The sequence below is a fragment of the Anomalospiza imberbis genome, chromosome 3 (genome assembly GCF_031753505.1).
Source record: "Anomalospiza imberbis isolate Cuckoo-Finch-1a 21T00152 chromosome 3, ASM3175350v1, whole genome shotgun sequence".
Lineage (NCBI taxonomy): Eukaryota > Metazoa > Chordata > Aves > Passeriformes > Viduidae > Anomalospiza > Anomalospiza imberbis.
This window is the reverse complement of record NC_089683.1, coordinates 32,047,989-32,068,415: the sequence shown is the minus strand read 5'-3', so window position 1 is coordinate 32,068,415 and position 20,427 is coordinate 32,047,989. Positions and strand designations below refer to the sequence as shown.

The following is a 20,427-nucleotide window of genomic DNA, read 5'->3' as shown; positions in this document are numbered from 1 at the left end:
GTGTGGTTGAAGTCTCCTGGGGTTGACAGATGCTGCTCCAGAAGGTTAATAAGATGAAGAAAGCTCTTCCAGCTGGACCGTAAGAGGGATTATGTCTGAGCAGCAGATAAACAGATTATTCCAGAAACAGACACTGCTTTTTTTTAAAACTTCGTCACTCTTGTCTTACCACTCCAATTCCCCGGGCTAGAAGTGTGGGCATTGGAGAGGTTCACCCAGCTCTTGCACTCTGGCACCTGTTGCACTCTGCCCAGTTGCAACTCAATGCAGTCCAAGGCTGGAGACACCTGAAAAATAGAGACATTTGGGGATTTTAGTTCTCTAAGAAAACAGAACTCTTCTACTTTACCAAAATATTCTTGTTTTCTGCATGACTGGTCTTGAAAACTGTGAATGATCAATAGACAGCATGCATTTGAAAACTGGATTAATATTTTTGATCATTTGCCTTGCTCTCCAAGTTCAGGGAAGCAGAGGTAAGTTCATATATTAATATATAAGGTTTAGATTAATTTTACATTGCATATGTTGAGAAATAAAATATTTGCAAGATCAAGGGCTTCCATATTACAGAATTTTTAGCTTAGAATGTGGTGTTTTGACAATTCTACTAGGGACACTATGGTTACTGATACTGCTATAAAGCTGAAAAAGGAAATATTGGCGTTATTTCTTATGTGTGTTTTGCAGGTTTTACAATATCTATAAGAGATGCAATTTAGCTTCATTTTACCTGAACATGTTCTGTTATGAAAAAACTATTATCCATGAGACAAATACATGGAAAGTTAAAAATGGCTGAAAGATCATCTAAGGGTTGACATGCCTAAAGATGGTCTTTCATCACAAAAATTAAGAGAAAGTACCAAAATAAATATCTGCATTTACTAGGGAAGACAGTTATTCTGATTATTAAAAAAAACTCCAAAAACTTATAGATAGACAAATTCTGGAAGAATACACCATATTCGCAAATATACAAAAATGGCAATACCACTAAGGATTAATGCAATAATAACTACAAAATTATTTGCAAGAAAACAGAAATACAGGGAACTGTTCTGTACTTTGTACATAAGCTGACTATTGCTCTATTTTAAAACATTTAGAAGTTCACAACATTTATAAAGCTACTTCAACAACAAAAAAGGAAAGACGGTGACGTGATTTTCCTTGGTTAGTCCCATATTCAAAAGATTTAGAGCTTTGGGGAATGCATTTAATTTTGGAGGAGGTTTCTCATTAAATTTTCCATCTATGCTTTGATATTTGCATAATTGAATTAAAAGCTAACATTACAACTGCTATGTGTGCTCAAGTCAATGACCTTCTATTTTTATGTCAGGCCTGTTAATTAAATGCAAAGAATGTAAAATTATAAAATACAAGTCTCCTCAATGTTATCTAAATATTTGTTAGGGAGACAGTATAAAATATAGCCTGCTGTCAATACTATCTGGAAAGTTTTATTTACATGTTTGGGTTTTTTTAAGCAGCTCCTGCTTTTCTTAAAGAAATACAGAAATACAGACCACAGTTCTTATATCTCAGTTAAATCATGTAAATCTTCTCTAGTGGACAAAGTACTGTAAAAATCCTTGGGAAAATATATAGTTAGCACTAGAATTATGTTTTGTGGCTCTTTAATTTTACTTTTAGATTCTATGCAAATAGTTTCATTTAATCACTAATGCTATTTTGGAAATGTGGCAAAAAATGAGAGAATGATGATATTTCACGTCTGACAAGAAAACAAGTTTTATCAAGATGTGTTGTTTTTGCATTTAAGTTGCATATTCTGTGATGGAAAGAGATAGAATTAATTCCAGGCGATTCACACATGCTTGATGGCATCTTTGCAGCCCCTATTTATAACTACAACTCAGAAAGAAATAGTGGGAAAAATGGCATCACATAATTTCACCAATTGCAAATTGTGTTTCAGTATTACAAAACAGTCTCCATAAAAGACCAGCACAATAATGGGGGACTATCTTGACAGAGAGGAATACTAAATAACTAGAAATATTCCTCGCCACCAGTTCAATAAAGTGCATGTGGTATGCATAAATGTATATTTTTTTTTTACATTTAGTCATGCCATACATAATATTTTTAAACTATTTGATTTCAAATATATGCACACAGATCTCAAAGCACTTAATGCTTGTGTTAAGAAACTTCTTTTTCAGAGAAGTTCCAGAGATACTTCCAGAGCTGTTATTTTATGACATAGCATTACGGTCAGATACTTACAGAAAATACTTTTTAAAAGTACACAGACTGTCCCAGCAGTCTGAATATTTGCATGAACCACTCATTAGGGCTCCTAGGTGTTTTGAGACCTTTATGGTCATTTAAATTTGCAGTACATGTAAATTGTGACAGACTAGGAAATAAGAGATTAAGATATAAAACAGCTCCATCTTAAACAAATCAAAAAATTAGAGATAATTTCTAAATATTTAAAGGGTTAGTCAGTTGATTTTTTTCCTCATGAAAGACTAAAATTCAAATTCTTTATTTTCTCACATTTATATTTAACAAAAGTGGGTTAACAAATATGGAGCTTGCTTTGTAATGTTTTTTGGTTCTTCCTCCCTGTCCCTTTTTAGGGATCCATACAGTCCTTCTCCCAGTCATTTGGAAGCTCTCCAGGAGCACGTCCAATTCCACAGTAAACAAACAGGAAACCGTAAGGAGCAAAATAGGAGTACGGTGTTTAACTTTGGCCATAATTTTGCCACTGTCCTGACAAAATTTTCTCTAGCACTGGAAAGGGAAAGTGAGAGGGATAAAACCTTTGTGACAGCAAAAAAATCTGTGCACACAATCTGAATAGTAAACTACTGAACAGCCAGACTAAATACCAAAATGCAGAGGAGCCCTGAACTCTCAAAACTATGCCTTGATTCTGGGTACATCTTAGCAGATAATAGTGAGAACGTAGGGGGGCAGAGTGCATTCAAGGCTATTTCGTGGCTTTTTTTATTCAGCAAGCAAATATCTGTTATTTACTCAGCCATTCCTTAGGACACAAAGGCTTTGTGTGTGCTCTATGAAATCATTTTAATTCATTCTGACTCACCCCTTCCTGCTAGGCTGTTCTCATTCCACAATAAGTGTTTCAGATCTTCATTACTATAATTGCCCTTAAAAATAAAAAAAATGTTTAAGCAAATTTGTGCCAAAGGAAAAGGAAAATCAAGGAATATAAAGCTTCAAACAAACAAAGAAAACAATATATATCTGCTTTTTGCACTAGGATTATCTTCTACACTCATCCATAAAATAAGAATTACTGTGTTAAAGTTGGCTTTCCTGGTTGGGCTTCTAAACTTATGAAAAGTAAGACTTTTCCTTTTTTCTCTCCTTTCTCAAACAAAAGTAACATTGCACTATATATGGGATTTGATCTTTTCTGTTTTGTGGCTAAAAGCCAAACTTAAATATAAATACTAGACCATTGTCTCTGAATCCTAAAGATTAATTCCAGGAATAGTCACACCTGTGCCATAGGGATTGGTGAATTGCATGTGAATGAACAGCAAGATATATGGGATTTTTCTCAGAAAACACCTGTGGACAAGATGGTCAATACTAATGATCCAAGGTTTCTCCTTCTACAGGACATTAACTTACAGGCTACAATAAAATAGCTGGGAGTCTTAACCAACTAGAAATTAAGATTGCCCATGTTCATTTCTCAGCTAATTTTGGAGTCTTTGTGGTTTCAGGAGTGCACTAAGTGACATGGCCAACACCCATTTCATAGCAAACATGGTGTTTTCTTTCCAGAAGACAGTTTTTCCTCCCCAAAGGAAAATTCTGTATGCATTCTATTGCATTTTAATGCTTTGAAATATTTTTAATATGTTTTCATTCTTTTTTTACCTCTGTCCAACCTAGTCCCTTTGGGATTAAAATTAGTCTTCTGATCATTCTCTGTCATGTAATTCTTCCATGTTAACCAGGAATTAGGTGTACTATCTTGTACACTCCATGAGGTTTGAACTTTGTAAGCCCAACTGTGTTTCAATTCCTTCCCCTTCAGAACGTGTGATGCTGAATAACACACTTCTTAAAAAGAAAGAAATATCTATGTGTTTTCCTATACATGTCTGTTGGCATTTAGTCACTGTCAGTTGCTATTTACTAGACAGAGACTTCAGAACAGAAACCTGTATGAAAAACATAAGATTAACAATTTTCTGGGAGTACCCTGACACCTGCCACAGCGTAGGTGTATTTATATACCCTTACATAATTATAGCATACCTTATCGTTGTATGCAAGCATCTGTTTCACCCTCACCTGCTCTGACAGAGTAACACTATTGTCCTCATTTCACAAAAGCATGAGGGCCTGAGGTGTGACACACAAACTGAAGTCCTGGCTTGTAAGAGGCATTGCAGTCATAAAGCAGGACAGCAGCAGAGGTTGCTGGGCTGATTCTGGTTACACAGACCTCTGCAAATCAGTAGGACCCAGGCTCACAGCTACAATGTACATTGTACTTAGGCCACCATGCTTGTCTTTCCATTGGTGAGGTTCTCCTGGCTTCTAAAGTTCTGCTTCAGTGCAGAGCCAAAATTACCTTCTTCCTGGCCACTCAAATGTTTCAATACCTCCCTCAGACTTTACCCAACTTTGTAGTGACAATCTTGGTTCTCCTGTTACCTGAAAAACTTGGTTTAATGGTTGTGTTGCAGGTATACTTTTCATACATATGACTCACCACAGATCATAGAAACCCCAGCAGTTTCAGGCAGGAAACAGCAATGCACTCCTCTTTAATTTTGTGATCTCATGGTGCTGGCACAAAATTAAGACATTTCTATTCAAGTTCTTTTCCTTTTCCCCTTATTGCTCAAAACTAGATGAATAAGTCATCTTACTTAGATCAAGAATTGGATTAGATGTCCTCCAAACCAAACTTTGTCTATGCAGTTAGATACTAACTAAGTTAAGTAAGGTTAAGTGCAAGTCATGCTCTGTCAAAATGAGGTGGAGTCAAGAATGAGTGACCCCAAACTGTAAGGAAAATTGACCAGTTCCAATTTCACAACCTGAAGTGAAGAGATGGCACTGGGGCTTCTGGCACCTTTTCATACACCAGACATCCTAATTGTTATCATATGTGAAAACAGTTACCTCAATAAACCCATTCCGCACTGCAACTCTTTGACTCCTACCATCAAAGCTGTTGAAATATTGACACAGGTGGCAAAGCATCACTGGAACTTAAACTTATGTTTAAGTCCCATTGACTTTCTCAGAGAAGGCTGTACCTCTTGAGAATGACTAATCAGAGAGCAGAGGTGAGCAGAGGTGCTCAATTGAGTGTTTTATCACTGCCAGTTGGATGCATTCCTCCAAGAGCTACTCAAACATTTAAAGCATTTTCTTGCATCCTTTGATATCATATCCATATCAATTAATAGAACATCCTTTCAGGTTAAATGCTTCTAAGATGGCCAAAGCAATCTAAATAGATACATGTTTCATACATGAGCATTAAAACCAGTCACTCTTCAATGCTGTTTCTAGTCCAGGTTCTGGACTTCAAGCAGACTGTTGCAAAATTCACAATCTGGCAATGAAAGCACAGATGGGCTTTGATATTTTTTACAAATTCCAGTGGCAGAAGTGAGCACAGCTGATGAATAAAAAATTTCACCTTTCTGTCTGAAAGGGAATGTAAAAATTTCTGCCTTTAATCAGACATATTACATCTATGAATACATGAGTTTCTTACTATGTTTTTGTCAGGTTGCAAGAAAATGTTTCAAAATCATATATTGACTCAAAGATCTCAGCATGTTCAATATTTGTGGTATGTACAGACAGCATTTATTGTGAATGTGGCTTCATCATTAGTGTATGACAACTATAATCAGGAAAAAAAAAGCAGGAAAATCTTACCAGTTGCACGTTATGCTTTCTATTCTCATCTATAATAGGTAGATAATTTGCTACAATTATTTTCCCATGAATTGTATAATTAGTATAATTCAAAGAAGTTACTGAATTATCTGCTCTAGAGAGAGAGACAAAACTATTTGTTATAAGGCCCATGCATAAATTTCATAAAAATTGTTCCAAATTCTTTGTTTCTTCCTGAAATTGGTTTTTAATTTTATTTCTCCACTTGGCATAGAAAACCACACAGATATGTATGAGTAGAGGAGAAGGGGAACAGCTGAGGAATTTTGATATCTATTTTAGCTTCCCAGTGCTACTGACTTGCAGAAATTAAATTCTCCACACTTACTGAAATCCAAGAGCACATTAGCTGATGACAGCTATGATCTTTAGTACCAAAATATAAATCCGGGTTAATTTGAAGGGTTCTAAAAAAGAACCATTACCTAATGCCATCTCCTAGCTTTGAACATAAAACCATTAAAACAAAAAATTTTGGAGTTTTTATTAAAATTTTCACATTTACCAATGGCATTGTTTATATCATATATTTCAGAATAATTTATCACATTCTTCTTCAGATTTATTTCCATGCATGTTCTGAGGTGTAGATTGTTTCATTATAACCAACCATTTAGTATTTTTAACATTAGGATTACAATAGGGATGTATCACAAAGACTCATGGGACACTTACCTTATTAGAGCACTATGTCAACAGTACCAGATTCTTCACCTTTCATAGACATTTAGAAAAGCATTATCATGTGTTTCTGACAAGAAGCAGGATTTATGAAAACCCACCATTCTCCGGGATTCTTGAGAAGCAAACCCCTTGGTGTAGATCTAATTTTAAAAATTAACATAGCCTTTAAAAGGTTGAAAATTATAGAACTTCCTTTTTAAGCAGAAGCCTGGAGCGCCTCTCCTGTGTCACAGACGGCTTGAGTGCAACTTCTGAATATGTGAAGTTGGTGTTTTGTCATGCTGAAAGCAAGCAAGAGATACAGGGATCAGGCATATTTTGTCTTTTGTATAAAGTCTCCACTGCACAAGCAGAGCCTGGCACCTTCCTGACAGTAAAGGTGATGCTGAATCTTGCACAATACGAGATATTAGTAGGTACAGGAAGGGTTCTGTAGTGCTGAGTGTGTAGCCATCCTCTTTGTGGTTCTCGTACAGAAAGTCCATGAGTGTATTTTAGCCAGCTAGACGCAGGATCTGTCAAACTGGAGGCCTGGACCTGTCCCCCATATATACAAAATTGCCAAAATTAGAGGTCCAGGCCTCATTCCACAGGCAATGCTACTGTTTATTCACACTTAAGAATGGAATTTATAAAGCAAATGTACCAAAAAGGAATTTCCAAGCTCATCATTGTCCATATTCATTCTGAGAAATTAAAATTACTTATTTTTAATATATATGTCTTAGCCCACTTTCCTGTTTTGGAAATTGAGGCATTCTCGGCCACAATTCCTCTTCTACAGAAACTAAGAATCAATGTCAGCGGCTTATCTTTCAGCAAAACTTCCCCAGAGTAGTGGATACTGCCCTCTTACTCAGCAGTTCACTGTCAAAGTGCACTAAACCTGAAGAAGTGAGATCCAAAGTGAGTTCCCCCCTGTGCCTCAGCTACCCCAGTTACAGACCAGGTAAGCCCCACCAGGATGCAGCAATCATCATGGCTGAGTCCCTCAGGAATTCCTTTCCAAGTCCTTTCCCTGTGTGCATTTAAAACAGCCAATAACATATTGGACATGAATATAAGTTCATGCAAGCCATATAACCTTGGGTTTAAGGGCATTGAGCTCTCAGACAAGACCTGAGCAGAGTAAATATTAGCATTAATTTTTTCTAGTATGGAATTCCATACCCTAAACTTTTCAAAACTGTGAGTCTTTATGGTTGTGAAAACACACTTGGAAATTCAAAGCAAACATAGTCAAAGTAGCGGTATCTGACAAAGCACTGGCAAAGCAACCCTGAACATCAGCAAGAGTAAAATCTCCACTTTCACATCTGCATGGGAAGATAGAGATTGCTGCACAAAGGATGCAGGCAGCATTTGTTGATAAAGCCTTGCCATATTTTAATCTGACCCTGCTCATCTAAGCCCCTTCAAATCTATTTAGACTCTTCCTATGCAACAGACCTGAGGAAACAAGTCATGGAAAAAAAAAGATTTTAAAAGGAATATGAGGAGAGGACATGTCATAGGCACCCTGTCTGTCACTGGCAAATGTCATTAAATGTGGGATCCTCACTGTTGCCATGAGGAGAGTGCCTCTAGGTGAGGAGTCCAGGTATTACCTCTTTGCACTTTCTATGCTCTATCTGGTGTTTACATTGATCAGCTGACTAAGAAATCTCAAGATCAACTTTTCAGGACTAGTCAGCCGTGCTTCTGTTACTGGCTCAATTACCAACAAAATGTTGGCCCCACTATAAATTTAACCTCAACATGTTTACGGATCTTTGCTGAATTAACCCTCCTGATAAGATTTCCCCACTATATTTTGACATTTCCCTTTACATAAGCCTTGTCTTTTAATTATTGTTTTACAGTGCAGGCAATATGTCTCATTTATCAATCAAGCATTCCTCTCTATCCTAAGATACACTGATTTTTCAGATTAATCTGCTTTTTTGCACATTTCAAACCTTTTGATGATTTTATTGATGAATTATTCAGACTTCAACAATTTTGTCACCTTGAATTTTGCTGGCAAATCTTTTGCTATGGTATTTTAATTCTTCTCTTCGTATTCAATGGCGTCTAAATTTTCTCAAGTCAAATAAAAATAAATGTTTACTTGCAAAATAATGCTGTATATAAATGCTCCTACCCAGAGATCATCTACATTGCTGAAAAATGCAATTTTTCAACTCCAACTCCAGCTACCAACTCCGAAATTTGAGGCCTTCCAAACCTAGTACTCTTAAAAGAGAGAAATTAATAAAGCTATGTAGAGAAGCATCCACTCCATTTACACAAAAAGGTATGAATAAGACCCTCTTGCTCCTATGTTTTAAAAGCAGATTTTAAAGAAACCCAAAAATGACCAATTATCTGAGCAACTTTAAACTCATTTTCTCTAGAATCCATTTCAATAGTAATGTACTTTTCCTTTTTTGACATGCTGATATTAAGAACATATAGGAACTTTTGAAATCTGTTCCTCCTGCCTTGTTGTTTTAGTTAGGGTATAAATTTGATATTGCAGGTCTCAAGAGACACAGAGGAGAGGCCTGGCTTAATTTCAAGAATTTCATTTTTTTAATATGTGAAACAAATACCATTTTCTGCCTGAAACCAAAACCTGAAGAGCAGTACTATGCACTTGAGAGATTGGTATGGTTATCAAAGCACTTTGATTAGATCCCATATGAATTAGATTGCTGTATCATATTTGGAAAACTGCTTTATGGTGTTTTGAAAAAATTTTGTTATATTTGTCAAAGTTCAGGACTAGATGTCAGGAACTCCAGAATTTAATAACAGCTGACAGTGATTCTGTAGATAACCTTGGTAAAACTACCTCAGTGTTTTTCTGCAAGTATGTCACCTGGAAAATTTGGACATGGTGTAGATTCTTTCATGTGAGAATATAAAGTTAGACTTTGTTTAAGGCATCTTGGAGATTAGCTGATGTAGAGTAAAGCATTATCAGACATCTAAAGTTACTGTCCTTCTGCCCTAGAACTATCAAAGAAAACTAAAAAACTTAAACATACCTCTTAAAAGTAAAACTGAGACAGTCACCTCTGTGAAACAACGGGGTTAAATAAGAAAAAGTCAAATTGGGCAGTGTATATTTGTAGTAAACACTGAATATTTTAATTGCATGTGCTTGTATAAAAAAAAATTAGAAAAAAAATACAGATGTTATTTATTTTAAGAAAAGTTAACCAACCTAGTGGTTTTTGGATTATTTACATGATCAAATGATGTACCTGTAAAATTTGCATCACTCCAGTGTATTCAATTACTATGTTGCATAGGAAAAAAGAAAAGGGATCAACTAATATCTATGGATTCAATTTCATATTAGCATATATATTTTTGATTTTTTTTTCAACCCAGGACACTGAAATCAAAATATCTAAAAAGGTATAGATGGAGGCATATTTTAGTAAAGTATATGGCTGAAACATCTGTGATGCTTAGGTAAAAATTTCTCAGTTCAGAATTTCCCCAGTCACAGTGGAAAACACAAATCTGAAGAATTATGAGGAAATGTTTATGCCAGAAAGCAAGTTTTTATCCCTTCACAATCAGTAAATATTAGGAAAGTCATACTGGACAATCATGCGGAGAGAAAGACTGATGCTTTCTCCAATTCAAATTTTGTTTCAGTAAAAAAGTGATTTCAAAGAATTATGTTAATAGAAGTTATTCTAGTGAGAGAAATTTACTAACCACAAGATATAAAGTAAATTAAACCTATTGCAATAGATATATTTTAGAAACAGATTTCCCCCCCCCCCCAAAAAAAAAACCCAAAACAGAAAGAAAAAAAATTGAAGGGAAAGAATGAAAAGAAGAATAATTTTAAAAATTTATAACCACCCTAAATAGGGTTGCAGAACAGTGCAAACTGAACGCAGAAAACAGCTGGTCACTTCGCAGAATGAAAAGCCCAAACAGGGACCCTAACACAGGGACTTTGAAATCATTACAACAATCATTTGAGAAGAATCTCCTTTGTCAGTTTTATGAATAGTATAACTCGTAATTCAAGTTAAAGACTTAGAGATAAATCCCGGAGAAGAAGCAAATCCTTCAAGAAAGGCCTCTGCTCCATACAAAAGCTATCAAAGAGCTTAGTGACAAAATCCTCTGCCCCAGTTGGTCAGGCTGCCTGGGCAGCTGGTCTATCTCAGTTAATAAACCTTGTGAAAGGTAATAGACTTACAACTGGCTACTTTCCATGTGGATTTTGATTTTCTCTTCCAGAAAATTTCAGTTATTTGAATATAACTTTCAAATAACTCTGTCTGTCTGCTGACTCAGTGTTTGGCCACCTGGGGAATCTGTTGAGCCCAACAGCGTGTTTCCACATGGGAAATTCCTTTTTTGTAGTTTATGGTTCATTATCTGACATTAATGTGGAAAAATTACTTCCATTTCATTTCATGTCAAACATTATATGACTGCATCATCACTTCAAATTACCTTGCAACAATTAGGCAGTTCTAGGTCTGCAGGTCACTGTCCCTGGCATGCATTAAAAAGTATTAACAATGACCTATTGCTTTTGTTTTATAACTTCCTTTCTTTCAGACAATATTCATCACAACAAGTTGACATTTTTCCATATCAGAGTAGCACCTATCTCAAAATATAGATGTTACTACTACGATTTCTACACAGTGAACAATGGATGTTCCTTTGGAATTAAATAAGAATTGAGACATATATAGACATACATATATATGTCTACTGACACACATAGTAGAACGTTCCCCATTCTTCATTTCATACACTGTTCTTTTTATAAAAGTATGTTTTTCAATTATTTTTCTCCCATCATTTATCTGCCCAGTTTTCTTTAAACATTTAATTAACACTACTCCAAAGTGTCAAGATAATGTGTTTTTAACCTTCATTATTTTCTCTTGATTTGCCTAAGAATAGGATAATTAGTGTTTGTTATGTACAGCATGACACTTCTTCTTTCTCCAGCAAACTGATAATTTTTTGTTCTTATTTTTCTTGATAGTGCTACTCCTACTGAACTTACTCCTTTTTAACCCTATTATTTCCCCTTATTCTTCCATTAGAAGCTTTAAAACAATTTTTCAAAGTATTTCTTTCGCTTGACTCATTAGGATTCAGGAACACACATACCTTTCATAAAGCTTTCTAATTCTTTCAAATTGTCTTCTATTCTGCTAATATTATTCTTTATTTTTCATCTGTAACCACTGTGTCAAATTACAGCAAAAAGGGGTGTTTCCAAATTCACTTTGACATCTTTATTAAAATGTATACAAAATTTTGGAAGAAAACCTAAAAGATATTCATTGCTCCTGTCACATGATCCTGCAAAAAGCATTATTTCAGCTCATTTAAATATGTCATTTATGCATTATTTTTAACATTAACTTTTTCACATAAAATTTAGCTGCTATTAATTTTGCATGTAATACTGCAACACAAATACTTAGGAAGTGGAACCAGATGAGTCCTGAATTTTTGTTATGGGGGTTCCTATGCTTAAGGTTATCTTGACAGCCTGGAAGCTTTCCCATTTTTCATAACTTAATAGCTTCATAAGTAAAATTGAATCCTAGGTCTTCAATTCCTAGTCACTGATTTCACTTTTTTTCTACTGTAACTGTTCTACTTTGCCAGGAACAACTAAAGGTTTATTGAAATATGATGCCAGAGAATTCACAACACTTATCATCCAGTTGGAAAGAAACAAAGTCTGTTCTGGTTAATACTTCAGTTTATGTGAGGGAAGGATAGGGGAGTGCACTGTGGACTAAAAGAGAGACTAGAAACAGGTCTTTCTTTTCCCAAAGGCAATAAAACTCCTATTCAGCTTCCAAAAGTTTCAGGGTCTAGTTCTTGGGGTAGCTTCAAGGTTATGAACCTGATTTGAAGGGAGATGTTCCTTGAAGCCCAAAGGAAAGATAAGATTTTAAAGACTTAAGGTACAACAATTTCTCATTTTACTTATCTGCTAGTGTAGACATTACTTATCACTGTACTGTAAATTTCCCTACAGGGCGATATGCTCACAAATGAGATGCTGTAGCACAAAGTTCAAGCACTTAAGTGTCTTTTGTAGATCTAATCCAAAGTCACTTTTGAAAACAGGATTTAGAGCTTCTGAAACTTTTACCCTGTGTGTCCTGGGGTCACGTGTTGAAATACAAGGAAATGAGTTACTAAGTCACTTGAGCCGCAGTTCCCCCGAGTGGTCAGAGGCTGCTTCTCCTCAGCACAATCATTCAATCAGTGCATGGACTCTGCTATAATGTAACAAAAAGAATTCTCAAGTTCATGTCCATTTTCAAGGCATGAACTTGCATTGAATACCTACTGCCTAGGCAAAATATGTTTATGTACGTTCTTGGTTTTTATTTTTTTTATAGAAATTCCTGATAAAATAAACCGTGCTGAAGCCAAACATCTTGCAGTCACCTCAGGGTCAGACAAAACAGAAAGAACAACAAAGCGGTCCAGGATATCAACCATAAGGCGGATATTTGACATGGCAAAACACCGAACAAAGAGGTCATCCTTTTTCTCAACTGGTGTGAAAGTTTGCCCACAAGAATCAGTGAAGCAGATTTTAGCCAGTCACCAAGCTTACTATAGATTAAGAGGTAAGATGATTATTGTAGTATGTACTTCCTCCTTCAAAGTCTTTCCTTTAACTGAGGAAACACAGTCATTTTCCAGAATCTATCTTGTTCTTCACCTTTAGGCAGTCTATGTGCTTTTGACTTTATGCTTTATTTTTACATAGATAATCAAATGTTACATGTGCATCAGCAGGGTTCAAGATAGACAGTGACCAGAAGAAAATAAAACAATGCAATCAGTGGACTAATGAACTCAGAGTAACTGCACAGTGTTCTAGCATGGCTGAACACGAAGAACAAATTGTACTTGCATTAGTGTTGAAAGAACTACCACCTTTCTCAAAAGAGCAGGTACCGTCATTGCTATGCAAAATCAATAGCACCAGTTTAAGACAAGTGCTGGAATTATTAAATGGTCATTGCACAATCGTGTTGGTGTCTCTGTAGTTATACTAAGTCTATGGCAGTGTTGGTATACAATAAACACCGAGATAATTGCTAGCAAGTAATGAAAAAAGCTTAGGAAAGAAGAAATATTTGAGACATTTTAAAAATAAGACTTTCTCAACCAGGGAAATCACTTCCCAGCTCTTTTTTTGACTTCCCTTACCTACAGAAAGCCTATTGAGTTACCATTTCAGTTTTTGGTCCAGTTTTCTCTCTTCCTTCATCTACCTCTCCCAGTCTTTTATCCTGTAGCTGTTCTATTTTGTATTCGAAAAATGTGTGTATTTCCACTGCAGCTGGAGGGTCCAAAGCTAATTCTAAAACCTAGTCAGCATTTCTGGGATACAAGTATCCAAGGCAACATCTACTCCCTGAATCACCTTTCCTTATCTATTTTTTCCTCTTTATCATACACCATCCCTTCACATTAATCTGTGTAACCTGGCTGCTCCTCAGCTCTTTTTGGGGAACCAACTAGTTCCCATTGAAATGAGACCTGGATGTGGAGCTGTAAAAATTTTACTCCAGCAACTACTTGCTATAGGCAGCATGGGAGAACTACACTGATGTATGTAGCTAGTCCTATAGATATAAACCTATTTGATATCCATTGTAGCATCCAATGGACATTAGACAGAAATCTGAAATGTGTCACAGAGGCTGATCCAAAAAGCATTTCTTAAATAGAAATTCATCCTCAAAGTCGCTGAAACTTCCTGCAAATGGGCTGAAAACAAGCTATCCTGAAACAGGCAGGTATCATTAACCTGAACCCCAAAAACTATAACTATGACCCTTTCATTTAAAAAAATGATTATGACAGTACTACCAGCTTTTTGGAGAGCAGCACATCAGCTGGAATATTGGACTCTATAAGTCTTGTAGTGCAAGAAGGTTTAAACTTAAATACTCCTTTTCCCCAGCAGTGTCCTATGCTCACAAAATTTTCTAAGCAGGTGTCATCCAGTTCTTCAACTGAAACTGGCCTACTTCCCAGAAAACAAGCAAGAAAACACACTCTGCAGCTGAATAATCTGTACACTCATTCATAAAAAGGTGTTTCTGCTCCCTTGAACAGTTGTGTATTTTCCATTACAATGTCTTTCATCAAAACCTCAAAAAAAATTTCCTTCAGGGAAAGACCAGAACTTCTGGTAAAGACCTCTGCCCTCCCAGCTGAGCATGATAATTTATCTGATGAAACTGATAAATGAAAACAAAAAAGAGGCAGGTACACTTGAATATGTGATGATACAAGAATCATCCTTGAATCTGTAACCACAGTACAATCCTTCATGTAAAGGCAATCTGGTAGCCATGCTGTAGCCTGAGAGCCTGTGCCCATCTGTGGGACAATCTTACCTTCATTTTGTTTTGGATATACATTTTCAGGTTCTCTCTGTGTCTAAAGCCTAGGAGATGAACTCCCCACCTTCAAGTCCCATGACACATTTGTAACTGAAAACGCACTGTGGATCATATCACGTGTCTAGAGAATTTTTCTGCAAAGAAAATTTAGACAATTTTATTCTTTTTTACATATATATGTATTCCCTGCTTCCAGGGATGAGCACACAACACAAAACAGCTCAGATGTAGGAGCTCAGACAGTTGCTGTTGGACTCTTCAGCCTCCTGTGACCTTATACCAACTCTGAAGTAACACAACATAGCTTAGGTCACCATGAGGACAGTCCCTTACGTGGGGCAAACTGGGAGAACACACTACAATGCCTCCTCAACTGGTCATGTGTCACATTTATCTGGTAACTGGATTACTTATCATCAGATGGTATTTCTTTATTCAGCACTAACTGCTCAGAAAAACAAATACCAGAGAGTTGCAAGAAAAAGGAGATAGAAAGTAGCTTTAATTGCTAGCTCATAATAAATAAATATTTTCAAGAGATAGACTGTTCCTTTTTAATAACCTGACCACATCTGCTCCACATGCAGCTGCTCTACTGGGAGGGCAGGTCGTTCCTGAGGTATTTTTGAGGGGCCCTAACACAGCTAGGTGAGTACATCCCTACAGCAAGTTTAGAGTATACTTACTGCACTAATTTCAGAGACACCCATATTTTAGATAATGCAGATAATGAACTCACTCTAAGCCAAAGTAGGTATCAAGTACTGAAAATAAATGTCCCGTCTCACAGTAATGAGCTTTGCAAAGTAAAGTGCTAAAGGCAACAGCTTTTAAATTACCAGCAAGTTTTGGTTAAAATGGTTTTTCTAATGAGTTTGAAAATACCCTTCTCTGAAAGAATTTTTAAACAACATTTTGAAGTGTGTTCCTTCATCTCGTGTGATGAATTTGTAAATGCCAAATCACTGTTAAAAGGCTTTCAAGTTTACTATTTGGTACAAAGCATCTATCCCCAGCCCCTTTCTTCTTAGTCTGCCAGGAAGCTGTGTGGGAAGCCTTTCGTATTTTTCTGGATCGGATTCCTGATACTTCTGAATATCAGAACTGGGTTACTGCCTGCCAGAGAGAAACCTTTTGCATATTTGACATTGGTAAAAACTTCAGCAATTCCCAAGAGCATCTGGAAATAATTCAACGGGTAAGGATTACTGGTATTTGTTTAGAAGCTGGGAGAGACTTTCAAGTCCCTCCCCACCTGCTTATTTAAGGGCAAAGTATTGGTCAGGAAAAGGAGGGGGCATGTCTTAGAAGGAAAGTATAAAAGTATAGTAAACAAAAGAGCTAACAGGCTCAATTGTTGGATACACCCACTAGTAAAATGCTGTTTTTCTTAATCTTTTTGCAGCGAGTAAAACATAGAACCTTCCAGGAAAGGTAAGTAGCACAAGTAGAACCTTGCCACTTGATGTTACTGCCTTCTTTATAAAGATATGTATAGATGTGTGTGGATGTGAGCAGATATCCAGATAGCACTGTGGCGTATTTGGTGTGTGCAGTGAGAGATGTGTATACTGGATATATCATAGGACACAGTAATTGAATCACAAATAATGGATATGGCCAAATGTCTGAGTTACCTGTTCATTTCAAGACTGAGTGTTTTCTCAGACTAATGTGAGCATGAAACCCTGACAGAGACATGGCTTGGCATTAGGCTAGTGTTGACTGGGAGTGTGACAAAACTTGCTGTAATTCTCAAAAGGAATGTCAGCTTAATAAAAGTTTAGCTGTGAGGCAACTTTAAACAATAACATGAAAACTCTGTGTATTCACTTTAGATTTCTCGTGTATTTTTATGCATCATGGCAGTGTTAATTAATGTGATACTTTATTCTGTAAACTCTTTGGAAAAAGCATGCTCCTGGCAATGCTCAGAAGTTGGAGAATAGCAGGATTAAAGCTACCATACTGAACTCTGGTTCTCTGTATAAAAATACTACAGTGCAGCCAGACAAATCATTGTCCACAATTACAGATTGATGTTTTTTTCCTTCAAGTTTTCTCTGATTTTCAAGAGATTTTCAGCAAATAATCTTTTCCATTCATAGGTTACACTGTCTCCTGATCACAGAGGTCTTATGTATCTTAATTCATTCTGACATGAGAGATCTGACATATTTTTAATAATGTAGGGCCTAATTGAACTCCCCTGAAAGTCCAAAGCCTTTTCATCCATCCTAGTGCAAGCAGCAGCAGCAAGGCATTAAGTGAAGTGACAGATCTCAGAGATCTTAGGTTCTCTGTGAATAGTACTGTTTTCCCTAGACATAACACTGAAGGTGAATCTAATTCCATGGAATTTCTTGTATTTTAGCTGGAAATACAGGCAGCAATGATTATGCATGGTTTGATTTCGTCTTTACTACTTTGTGGCCTAGAAAATATTTTGTATCTTTTGTGGATTTCATGTAGAAAAATCAGTCTCCAAGTATAGATAAAACACATAACTAGTTAACATTGTGAAAACATTACAGATAAAACTTTAGTTCTCACCACACAAGATAGTCAGAGGAGGTGGTAAATCAGTTGTCATTCATTCACGTTCTTTATTTACATTATGAAACATCTGTGTTGTTCCTGTAGCTCAGGACACCTTTTCTGTCTATGCTAGAAGCTTTATGCTGTCCCAGTTAACACCATACCACACATTTGCAGTGCCCTTATTTCTTTCATTCATACCAGTTTTCACAAATACTCCATCTGTATGCACTGTAGAAATTTTGAGGAATTATTCTTTACTCCCTAATTTCAGGAGAGAAAAATCTCAAAAAATCCCTTAGAAGATTCTAGTCTAAGAACCTAAATTTTCCCAAAAGCTACAAATTAATAACAATTTGATTTTAAGGATATAGAATAATTTCTATTCTAAGTAAAAGAATATTTAATACATCTATTTATTTTTAAAGGAACTTGTATACTATTGCTCTTTTTCAAGCAAGTTACAGTAGCTATTAAAAATGTATTCATCACCACGTGACTGTAAAACTCAAAGCAGAAAATAATTATCAACAAAACCAAACCAAATCCCGTGATACATCATGCCCACCATATTCTTACTTGAGTTTTTAGCTGTCCTCCTTTGGGACCATGGTAGACATTGACCTATGAATATTACATCCAGAAGCAAACACTAACATTCCTACATCTCAAAATTATCTGGATTCAGGAATCTGATTTGATACTATAATTATTTGGAAGAATCCTTATGGTATTATAATGTAGGCTGACAACTGGAAAATAAGACCACCCACTATTTTCTCACACCACACCATATGAAATACACCTGGAACCTGAAATGTCCATTGGCTCAAAAATTAGAAGAATTGCAAAGCACTCACTGAACTACCTTGAAGAAGACAAAGGCTGATTTAGGTGATGTACAAGAAGCTTTGCTTCCCTTTTGGACAGTGATCAACCCTTCAAGGACTTCCAAGAGTAAAAAATAAAACCAGACCCAGTGCACTGATTTAATCTCTGTGATCCCATCCCTCTGGTGGCATTGGTAAAATCTGTCACAAAACCTCATGAGCAGATTCATGACAAGATTGGGAGTCCTTATTCTGTTCCACTGCCTGTTTAATCAGGTCACAAAATGCTCTGTTAGAGATAACTTCTCTCATTTAAACTACACTTAATATAGGGTTCATTTCTATATGGTTTTTGTTTTTTACACTTCTGTCATTGCCGGTACAATATGCAGATAATTAAATCACTCATTTCTATTGGATTGATAGGAAAGATGAAATATCAGCAGAGAAAACAGGAGGCAAAAAGGTGGAAGACATTCCCTCCATTTCTACAGGTAAAATCAAATCTGCTTGTCCTGTGTCTGCCTGTTAAATAAAATTGCTACGGCAAATGATTCTTAGGTCTTAGAAGGCTAAAATTTAACAAATGTTGTAGAAGCATGACAAGTTCAATGGAGAGAAAATATTTAAGCAAAATAATCTCTGAGAATAATTTTTTATCTCTTTATTTGCTGTTCAAATGTTGGATTCAAAGTTTGTCTTCAAATGTATGCATTTACCTAGTTTCAAACAAATAATATAGTATTAATTTTTCTTCAGTTTAAAAATACCATTTAGAATGTCAACTGCTGCATTTTTTTAACCAAAATGAGCAAGCAAGGCAAATAAAGACTCACAAGCAAGAAAGTCAGACTGATGCCAAGACAATAAATTGATCAGATTATTACAATTAGGCCTGTTGTGCACTTCAATTCTTTAAAATATTGTTAGCAATTCACACAGTGATAAAAATCTGTAAATATGATCATTTTGGTTCAAGGAGAAACCATCCTGAACATATATTCTTACAAAATAGAACAGAATCTTATCGGGAAGGATTTCCAGCATGGTAATTTGGCCTCTAGGTGGAAGACTCTGTCAACACCTCTTGTTACTTTAAATTGAGCCCTAAAGAAAAGTGGCTGTCATAGGGACAACAATCTCAATGGGCAAGTTTAAGCCTAGACACTTGGTGATATATGACATGGCACAACAGGAAATGACCAAATATTATTAACACACAATTTCATTGATGCCTAGTCAGTGCCACTTTTGCCTTCAGTCGCACACATGCCACACCACTAATATTTGACCTGGAAGAAAGGTTGTCTATTGTATAAAATGCAGCAGATTTACCCACACCCTAAGTCATGGCCACCTTCCACTGGCACAGGCTTGTGCTCAAGAACACCCTCCTGAGGGAAAGCAGCTCCAGTGAGCTGATCCCTGACCAACACACAAAGGGGAAGGCTTTTGATGTGCAAACCATTCTTTCCTGACTTTTCTTTCTTTCCTCCACCCCGCAGGCTCTCCTGGCACACCCCTCTCTCCATATGCACCTAATGGCACATTGCTCAACGAAATTTTCAATGACACAAGGACTCCTGTGAAGGTGAGGGCAGCCTGTGTTCCTACCCACTTTTTTACTCACCTTTTCCTTTTGAGCTCAGCTAACAGGAAAGAGGGAGAAACCTTATAAACAACAAGTGCTCCCCTCTGTTTCAGCTAGCAGGACTGAAGGGGTTTATTAGCACCTGTTCTATACTGGAGTAGGGCATGATGCTGTTTGAGTATATAGTAGAAAGCACAAAAGCATGGCAACCAGTTTTTGGGCAGTTTTCATTCTTTTAAGTAGGGGCCTGTTGCCTATTTTGCACCATTTTGTAATGTTGCTCTTCATTAAATAATGGCAAAAAAAGGATACCTGCTGGGCTTTCCATGACCTAGGAGATAGGGCTGGGCCTTCCTTGCCTTTTTCTGCCCAGCCAGCTGTCAGAGGGCTCTCCACCGCTGTCTCC

The 20,427-nt window shown here is 36.4% G+C and overlaps 1 protein-coding gene across 1 annotated transcript in view; it reads left to right on the top strand.

Annotated features, from left to right (window-relative positions):
• The first annotated feature begins 393 nt into the window (after positions 1–393).
• The window catches only part of IMPG1 (interphotoreceptor matrix proteoglycan 1), a 55,299-nt gene continuing 35,265 nt past the window's right edge, over positions 394–20,427 (top strand). Inside the window, exons 1-7 of the mRNA XM_068182991.1 lie at positions 394–476; positions 2,616–2,785; positions 13,035–13,268; positions 16,094–16,260; positions 16,468–16,496; positions 18,857–18,924; positions 19,936–20,021. Coding sequence (XP_068039092.1) covers positions 394–476; positions 2,616–2,785; positions 13,035–13,268; positions 16,094–16,260; positions 16,468–16,496; positions 18,857–18,924; positions 19,936–20,021 — 837 coding nt within the window. The remainder of the gene's footprint in view (positions 477–2,615; positions 2,786–13,034; positions 13,269–16,093; positions 16,261–16,467; positions 16,497–18,856; positions 18,925–19,935; positions 20,022–20,427) is intronic.